The 9,907-nt window shown below is 42.1% G+C and overlaps 1 protein-coding gene and 2 pseudogenes across 1 annotated transcript; all 3 read right to left on the reverse strand.

Moving 5' to 3' along the window:
• Nucleotides 1-1,257: 1,257 nt before the first annotated feature.
• On the reverse strand, nt 1,258-3,001 carry LOC116696682 (protocadherin beta-16). The gene has a single exon (XM_032527774.1). It carries the CDS (start codon nt 2,685-2,687, stop codon nt 1,278-1,280), a length of 1,410 nt encoding a protein of 469 aa, XP_032383665.1. The 5' UTR covers nt 2,688-3,001; the 3' UTR covers nt 1,258-1,277.
• Nucleotides 3,002-3,355: 354 nt separating this feature from the next.
• On the reverse strand, nt 3,356-6,172 carry LOC116696674 (protocadherin beta-16-like; annotated as a pseudogene).
• Nucleotides 6,173-6,475: 303 nt separating this feature from the next.
• On the reverse strand, nt 6,476-9,233 carry LOC116696677 (protocadherin gamma-A11-like; annotated as a pseudogene).
• Between the last annotated feature and the right edge of the window lie 674 nt (nt 9,234-9,907).

A 9,907-nucleotide genomic window follows, 5' to 3' on the forward strand; every position in this document is an offset into this window, starting at 1 on the left:
ATGTGTTGTGACAGAGGAGAGCTAGAAAAGCTGAGACAATAACTTATAAAGGTTGGAATTAATTTGTAATATTATATGTTCCTAGTTGATAAAGTGTATTTGTCATAATGCAATTTTAATATTTAGAAAACATGCAAAGTATGGTGGAGAGCATTAACCATTTTCTGTCCTACTGAATAGCACAATAAATGCTCCATGTTGCTCTCCATGGTGCTGAAAAAGGTAAAGCCCAAAAGAATTCACCAAAATGCTGTTGCATTTTAACAAAGGTATTGGTAATAACAAATAACAAAGGAGAGACGTGTGATGTGACACCTTTCTAACCTCTAGAGGAGAGTCTGGTTCATCCAGGATGCTCTTTTCACTCTGTATCCGCTGCATCGTCCCTGTAGAACTGGGGTCCATTATCAGCACGTTCTGACTACCAGCTCTGCCGAACTTACAGTCACCTTCTGGAGTCAGTCGTCCTGCACACCTCGTAATTGTACACGTGTTGGAGAGTCCCCGTCCCCAAAGTGTTGAGTAACGTGGTGGATAATATGGAATCACAGGCAGATGGAGTGATACAGGAGCGGACGTCTCCATCTGTAGATTTTCACTGATATAATAAACCACTAAACACGTGATAAAGAGGAAGGAAACTACAGCCAAAGCCAACACTAAGTAAAAAGCAGGTGTCATTGTACTCCTTGTCGTGTGTAAAGTCGTGAACTCAGACAGCACTTCAGGGAAGCTGTCCGCCACCGCCACGTTAACAATGACTGTAGCTGAACGAGAGGGTGCCCGTTGTCCTCCACTATAACAGTCAGTCTTTTTTCACAGCATCTTTATCAGTGACTTGGCGGTAGTTTTATTTCTCCATTCTGTAAGCCCACTTCAAACCAGCGCCTGTCTGTGGCTTTCTGCAGTTTATAGGGAGAGCCAGGCATTCTGTCCAGAGTCCACATCAACAGCCCCACTTTAGTGACCAGATAGCCAATCTGCTGAACGAGGAACCATTTCAGCCACAGAGAGCCACCAGTCTGGACTGGGTACAGCACCTGAGGAGGGTTGTCGTTCGGTCCTGGATCAGTATTTTCACAGTCACATTGTACTGGTGGAGGAGGCCTCCATCTTGCGCTTGACGCGGAAGTGGAAGTCTTTGATCTGCTGTAGTCAAAAGAGCGCACTGCATGGATGACTCCATATCAGCACTAACGGACACATATGAGGAGACTGGCACTCCGTTAACAGAGGAGTCCTCCAGTATGTAAGAAACACGGGCATTCTGGTTCCAGTCAGCGTTCTCGTGCTTTCACTGTGAATATAGAGAGGCCTGGTGTGTTGTTTTCTACAATGTAGGCCTCATATGAGCTCCTCTCAAAGACAGGCGCGTTATCATTCACATCAGAGATCTGTAAGGTGAGAGTGACGCTGCTGGAGAGGGAGGGCACTCCCTCATCAGAACAGGTCACAGTTATGTTATATTGGGAGGCGACCTCTCTATCCAAAGCTACCTCCGTAAGTAAACTATAAAATTCATTCATTGTTTTTAGTATTTTAAATGGAATGTCATCATTAATAGAACACTTCACGTCTCCATTCCTCTCAAAGTCAGGGTCATTTACTCTTAGCATAGCAATTACAGTATTCTCAGGTGAGTCTTCTAAAATTGTGTCTGATTTGGAGAGTACTTTCAACTGCGGACAGTTGTCATTGACATCAGTGATATCAATTAGTATCTTACTGGAATCAGAGAGTCCTCCGTTATCTATAGCCTCGATATCAATTTGGAAAACTTTCGCTTTTTCATAATCTATTTCACCAATCAAGATAACCTCTCCTGTTTTTCTATCGATCTGAAATTGCTCGGATAATCGTCGCTTACTATTAGAAATAGCGTATGTTATTTCTCCATTTGAGCCTCCATCTTTGTCAGATGCACTGACTGTTATAATATTGGTTCCCCTTGGGGAATTCTCGGTTAATGTTGACTTGTATACGGATTTTGTGAAAACAGGTGCATTGTCATTTGCATCCAACACGTTCACAGTTATCTGCATTGTACCTGACATACGCGGCTGTCCACCATCTAAAGCAGTTAATAATAATGATATCTGATCCTGGTATTCTCGATCTAGAGGTTTCTGTAGAACCATCTCTACCTTTTTGCTTCCGTCCGCTTGATTTTCTAATTTTAATTCAAAGTTGTTTGTTGGATTAAGCGAATAGCCTTGGAGATCATTTACACCAATGTCAGCATCGATGGCTCTCTCCAGTACAAATTTAGACCCAATAACTGCAGACTCGCTGATTTCAAAACGTTTTTCGCTCGATGCAAAACTAGGAGGATTATCGTTTAGGTCTGTGATTTCTATTGTTATGCGAAACAATTCCATCGGATTTTCTAAAATCATCTGTACATGTAAAGCACAGGGCGTCGTTTCTCCACACAGCGTTTCTCTGTCTATTCTCTCTTTGATAAGGAGGACACCCTTGTCTCTGTTCAGCTCGATGTACTCCGCACTGTCTCCCGAATGAATACGAGCTCTACCCGATTTCAGCCTATTGAAATCTAAACCTAAATCCTGAGCTATATTACAGACTAATGACCCTTTCTCCATTTCCTCGGGAATGGAGTAGCTGACTTGCCCGAACACCGAGGTAAGAGAGAGAGCCCATATGAACAACAGTACTTGCCGTCTCATTGTTTGGTCGATGTGTTCCAGTGTCGATTAAAAAATAACTGTAATCCATATAATTACTGTTTGGATTTCCGACCGTGTCTCAAGGAAATGATCTACTAAAACTAAGAGCTTTCCGTGTCCGTGAACAAATTTCCATTTAAACGAGGACAAGCGGTTAGTGCATGCTTTATGGTCTACCATGTCACAGTCTAAGGGGGAGGTTTCACTTGCAGACCTATCGACGACTGCCACACTCTGGCCAATAGCGGCCCTTTCTGTTCAATATACCAAACAGCAAGACTTGGTAAGGATGATGAGAGATGCGTTTTAAAATGGAAAAAGAAAACCAAAACGTCAGGAATATTATTATAAAAATGATATGCAATAGTAGTAAAAAAAAATTGGCTAGCCTCAGTGAAACGTTGGTTTAGGTCTAGGAAATGAGTGATTAAAAACAGATTTGCCCAAATATATGTCGAAAGTAAAACACAACAATTAGTAATCGTATCATCTAATAGTTTAGTGAAAATTATGAAACTGTGTTTTTTGGTTGAACAACACAAAACAAACTACGAAAAGCAAAAAGATAAAATTATACTCAAAAAATATAACTTTTACCGCTCTGTGCCACATACAAAGTAAAACAGGGTATGTATGAAGGAGCAGCAAAGACATGTAAGGCACGTAATAGGCATAGATAAGCCAATGATGTCATCATTTGAAACGTGTTCAAAGTGTTTAATAAAAGCACGGCAGTCTAACCTCTAGAGGAGAGTCTGGTTCATCCAGGATGCTCTTTTCACTCTGTATCCGCTGCATCGTCCCTGTAGAACTGGGGTCCATTATCAGCACGTTCTGACTACCAGCTCTGCCGAACTTACAGTCACTCTTTCTGGAGTCAGTCGTCCTGCACACCTCGTAATTGTACACGTGTTGGAGAGTACCTGTCCCCAAAGTGTCTGAGTAACGTGGTGGATAATATGGAATCACAGGCAGATTGGAGTGTACAGGATGCGAGACTGTCTCCATCTGTAGATTTTCACTGATATAATAACCACTAAACACTGATGAAGAGGAGGAAACAACAGCCAAAGACAACACTAAGTAAAAAGTCAGGTTGTCAGTACTCCTTGTGTCGGTGTAAAGTCAGTGAACTCAGACAGCCTTCAGGAAGCTGTCCGCCACCGCCCATTAACAATGACTGTAGTGAACGAGAGGGCTGCCCTTTCCTCCACTATAACAGTCAGTCTTTGTTTCACAGCATCTTTATCAGTGACTTGGCGGATAGTTCTTATTTCTCCATTCGTAAGCCCATTCAAACAGCGCCCTGTCTGTGCTTTCTGCAGTTATAGGAGAGCCAGGCATTCTGTCCCGATCCACATCACAGCCACCACTTTAGTGACCAGATAGCCCACATCTGCTGAACGAGGAACCATTTCAGCCACCAGAGAGCCACCAGTCGGACTGGGTACAGAACCTGAGGAGGATTGTCGTTCTGGTCCTGGATCATATTTTCACAGTCACATTGCTACTGTGGAGGAGAGCCTCCATCCTGCGCTTTGAGCGGAAGTGAAGTCTTGATCTGCTCGTAGTCAAAAGAGCGCACTGCATGGATGACTCCACTATCAGCACTACGGACACATAAGGAGATGCACTCCGTTAACAGAGGAGTCCTCAGTATGTAAGAAACACGGCATTCTGTTCCAGTCAGCGTCTCTGGCTTTCACTGTAATATAGAGAGGCCTGGTGTGTTGTTTTCTACAATGTAGGCCTCTATGAGCTCCTCTCAAAGACAGGCGCGTTATCATTCACATCAAGATCTGTAAGGTGAGAGTGACGTTGCTGGAGAGGGAGGGCACTCCCTCATCAGAGCAGGTGATAGTTATATTGTATTGAGAAGCGATCTCTCTGTCTAAAGTGACCTCTGTAACTAAAGTATAAAATCCATTTAATGAAGTTTGTATTTTGAAGGGAATGCTACTTTCTATGTTACACTCTACCTGTCCACTATTATCTGAATCTGGATCATTCACACTTAACATAGCTATAACAGTGTTTGGAGGTGAATCCTCTAATATGGACTCTGATTTAGAAACAATGTTTATGTGAGGATTATTGTCATTTATATCAATAACATCAACTATTACTTTAGTGGAATCAGAGAGTCCTCCGCTGTCTACAACTTCAATATCGAGTTGATACATGTTTGCCTTTTCATAATCTATTTCACCGATTAGGATAATTTCACCAGTCTTCAAATTAATCTTAAACAGTTCAGATAAAAGACGTTTGCTGGTGGATATCAGATAGGATACCTCTCCGTTAGAGCCGATGTCTTTATCAGATGCACTTACAGTCGTTACGCTGGTGCCTTTGGGAGAATGTTCTAGTATTTTGGATCTATACAGAGGTTTAGCGAATGTAGGCGCGTTGTCATTCACATCTAATACATTGACAAATATCTGCATTGTCCCTGACATCTGCGGCTCCCCTCCGTCTACAGCAGTTAACAACAGTGAGATGTGGTCTTGCTTTTCTCGATCTAGAGGCTTCTGTAGAACCATCTCTACCTTTTTACTTCCGTCTGCCTGATTTTCTAGTTTTAATATAAAGTTATCAGTGGGATCAAGTGAGTATCGCTGTAATCCATTCATCCCAATGTCAGAATCAATCGCCTTCTCTAATACAAATTTCGATCCAATCACAGCGGACTCGCTGATTTCAAAGCGTTTTTCTGCATTAGTAAACATAGGGCTATTATCGTTAATGTCGGTAATCTCCACTGTTACACGAAACAGTTCCATTGGGTTTTCCAGAATTAACTGGAAATGTAAAGCACAAAGCGACGTCTCTCCACATAAAGCCTCTCTGTCTATCCTCTCTTGGATAAGGAGGACTCCCCTTTCTTTATTCAGCCCGATGTATTCTACGCTGCCTCCTGTGTAGACACGAGCTTTGCCTGATTTCAACCTTTTAAGATCTAAACCTAAATCATGGCCTATGTTACCAACGACAGAGCCTTTCGCCATTTCTTCGGGAATAGAATAGCTGACCTGCCCGAGCACGTCGCTAAGACATAGCACCGAGAGAAACAACAGTACTTGCCGTCTCATTGTTCTTTCTGAGGTCGTGTCCTGCACCATTAAAACCAAAGCATCCCCAATGCAGCCAGTGACAAAGTAGATACCAAAAAACGTCCACACTTCAGCTATATGAATAAACACAATATTTCCCGTTCAATAATTCCTTACAGGGCTCCTCATGAGCGCGGACTGTGTGTTCTGTTTTTCTCCGAATATATCCACCGTATTTACACGAAGGGGCAGGACACAGACAGAAAAAAATAGCATCTAGTTAAACAGAAACACGCTTGCCAACAGCGACCCTTTGAGTTGAAAATACAAACTACAACAAGGGATATAAAAGACAAATAGTGCAAGTTTTCTGGCAATACAGCAAAACTAAAAACTAGGAAAAGCTGGCCAGTTATTTCACATATCTAACTGATATTTACCAATATATATAGTCTGATACTATTGTGCCTAAGTGATTAGGTAACGTATTTGAATTGTGTTTTCGAATCATAGTCTAGATATTTAAAAGGTAAGAATACAGGACAACACAACACATGGGTACATGCACTGCTGTCAGCAGCTCTGAGTGTCGCTGTCCATTGTGCTGAATGTGAACAGTGACGCGTCAACATAAACTCATTAGGCATTTATAAATGCTGTTTGTCGGATTGCCACTGCAGGAAACGTCCTTATAGAATGAATGCACAATTACAAAGGTTTTTGATTTGTATACAAATGAAACATTGTGTTTGTTACAGTTTTCTAACCTCTAGAGGAGAGTCTGGTTCATCCAGGATGCTCTTTTCACTCTCATGCACGCTGCATCGTCCCTGTAGAACTGGGTCCATTATCAGCACGTCTGACTACCAGCTCTGTCGAACTTACAGTCACTCTTTCTGGAGTCAGTCGTCCTGCACACCTCGTAATTGTACACGTGTTGGAGAGTCCCTGTCCCCAAAGTGTCTGAGTAAGTGGTGGATAATATGGAATCACAGGCAGATTGGAGTGATACAGGATGCGAGACTGTCTCCATCTGTAGATTTTCACTGATATATAACCACTAAACACAGTGATGAAGAAGAGAAACTACAGCCAAAGCCAACACTAAGTAAAAAGTCAGGTTGCTGTACTCCTGTCGTGTGTAAAGTCGTGAACTCAGACAGCACTTCAGGGAAGCTGTCCGCCACCGCCACGTTACAATGACTGTAGCTGAACGAGAGGGCTGCCCGTTGTCCTCCCTATAACAGTCAGTCTTTTTTCACAGCATCTTTATCAGTGACTTGGCGGATAGTTCTATTTCTCCATTCTGTAAGCCCACTTCAACAGCGCCCTGTCTGTGGCTTTCTGCAGTTATAGGAGGCCAGGCATTCGTCCAGAGTCCACATCAACAGCCACCACTTTAGTGACCAGATAGCCCACATCTGCTGAACGAGGAACCATTTCAGCCACCAGAGAGCCACCAGTCTGGACTGGGTACAGAACCTGAGGAGGGTTGTCGTTCTGGTCCTGGATCAGTATTTTCACAGTCACATTGCTACTGAGTGGAGGAGAGCCTCCATCCTGCGCTTTGACGCGGAAGTGGAAGTCTTTGATCTGCTCGTAGTCAAAAGAGCGCACTGCATGGATGACTCCACTATCAGCACTAACGGACACATATGAGGAGACTGGCACTCCGTTAACAGAGGAGTCCTCCAGTATGTAAGAAACACGGGCATTCTGGTTCCAGTCAGCGTCTCTGGCTTTCACTGTGAATATAGAGAGGCCTGGTGTGTTGTTTTCTACAATGTAGGCCTCATATGAGCTCCTCTCAAAGACAGGCGCGTTATCATTCACATCAGAGATCTGTAAGGTGAGAGTGACGCTGCTGGAGAGGGAGGGCACTCCCTCATCAGAGCAGGTCACAGTTATATTATACTCAGATGCTGTCTCCCTGTCTAATTCACTGTCGGTTACAAGGCTGAAGAATTTTTTCGACGTGGTTTTCATCAGAAATGGCATGTTTTCTTCGATCTTACATGCAACGTTACCATTTTCTCCGGAGTCAGGGTCTTGCACATTAAATATAGTTACAACCGTTCCTGGCCGAGATTTTTCTGATATTGAATTTGTTTTAGACATAACATTAATAGACGGGTGATTATCGTTCGTATCTGTCACCTCAACAATAATCTTACACGAATCTGTTAGTCCTCCATCATCACTAGCTTGTACGTGTATTTCATAGTGCTGAGCCTTTTCATAATCCAGCGTTCCAGATAAAACTACCACGCCATTTTCTTCGTCGATTTGAAACATAACAGGGACATCATCCAACGTGTTTGTTATTGAGTATGATACTTTTCCATTTGACCCTTGGTCTGCATCTACAGCACTAACGGTACTCAAAATTGTGTCCTTCGTAGCAGTCTCCATTATAGTAACTTTATATACTTCCTGTGTAAATACTGGGGCATTGTCATTAGCGTCTAGCACGGAAATTTCTACTTGCATTGTTCCCGAAAGCTGAGGATCACCACCATCAACAGCAGTAAGAGTTAAAAAGAGGTGATCTTGTGCCTCTCTGTCTAAATGTTTTTGCAAAACCATCTCCACCTTCTTACTCCCATCTTGCTGATTTTGGAATTTTAGATTAAAGTTGTCTGTAGGTTTTAGCGAATAACCCTGCAATCCGTTCACACCGACATCAAGATCCATTGCTCTTTCCAGCACAAATTTTGCTCCAATCACAGCCGACTCACTAATCCTAAATTTCATCTCATCCTTTTTGAAGCTGGGTGCATTATCATTAATGTCATTAATTTCGACTGTAACTGTAAAGAATTCAATCGGGTCTTCCAGCGTAATTTGAAGATGTAAAGCGCATGGTGTTGTCTGTCCACAGAGCGCTTCTCTGTCGATCCTCTCTTTCACAAGCAGGGCTCCTCTGTCTTTATTCAGCTCGATGTATTCTGCATTGTCCTCTGTATATATGCGAGCTTTACCGGACTTCAATCTTTTCACGTCTAGCCCTAAATCCTGTGCTATGTTACCAACTAGAGAGCCCTTTGCCATTTCCTCAGGAATGGAGTAGGTAACCTGCCCAAACACAGAGTTTAGCGTAAAAATCGAAATGAACAACAGTACTTGCCGTCTCATTGTTCTGCCCAACATTTTAGATTCGGCAAAATTCGACAAATACTGTAGATGTAAAAATATATTCCAAAGCGTTATGATTCCTCTATTACAAAGTGTTCCAGATGAAGATTGATCATCTTCGTGCTTCTTGAATCCAAAAATAAATAAATCGCAGCGCGAAAATTTTCCAGTATCTGCAACGAAGCCTGTGTGCAGTATGGGTGTCTCTTTCTCTGTTTAATGTAACAAATGATGGAGGTAGGCTCTACATTGGTCAACAGCGGCACTGAGAGTCCAAACACTTGCACTGCAGAATGCAGTAGAGGGTTCAGTATTACATAAATACGTCTATGATTACAAAATTAATCATGTAACGCCTCACTTTTGGAATCAAAATATAACTGCTCAATTTATAGATATTATGTAGAAACATTAATTGGGAGTTTAGTTTTGGCAGTTGTTATGGTAGTTTCTTCAAATAAGAATGTCATAGAAAAAATACATTGGTGTTGTGGAGTTGTTAAGAGACATTTAAATCCTAAAATGTAATCAACTAAATACATACTAAATTAACATTAAATTAAATTCGCCTATACTTGTCATTTGCAAAGCAGGTAGAGCATAAGGTCATTCCTCACACACCAATGGGAATATTACTCTTTTTACATAATTGACATCCAGCTATGGCACCTGCAATTTAAACTAAAACTCTCCAATTGCTTACTGGCTATTTTCAATGTACTCTCAATACATAGGTGAACGGTAATGAAAGTGGCTTGACAGTATACATTTTAAACTAGTTTGTTTATTTCCCACAGCTCTGTCCAGTCTGAAACACAGGAATTTGGAAGTGTGAGCAGGAACTCAGATGAAGCTACTTATTCTGCTTCACCCAGACATACGTAGATACAGAAGGACAGCTGGACTGTCATCGGAGCAGATCACAACAAGATAATTATGAATGTACTGCTGTGGGTTTATCATTGCTGATGACAAATAGGTGGTCAACAAGTGATGGATAATGCAGACTGCATGCAAAGCAATGATGGAAGT

Source organism: Etheostoma spectabile, chromosome 10, assembly GCF_008692095.1.
Source record: "Etheostoma spectabile isolate EspeVRDwgs_2016 chromosome 10, UIUC_Espe_1.0, whole genome shotgun sequence".
NCBI classification, from domain to species: domain Eukaryota; kingdom Metazoa; phylum Chordata; class Actinopteri; order Perciformes; family Percidae; genus Etheostoma; species Etheostoma spectabile.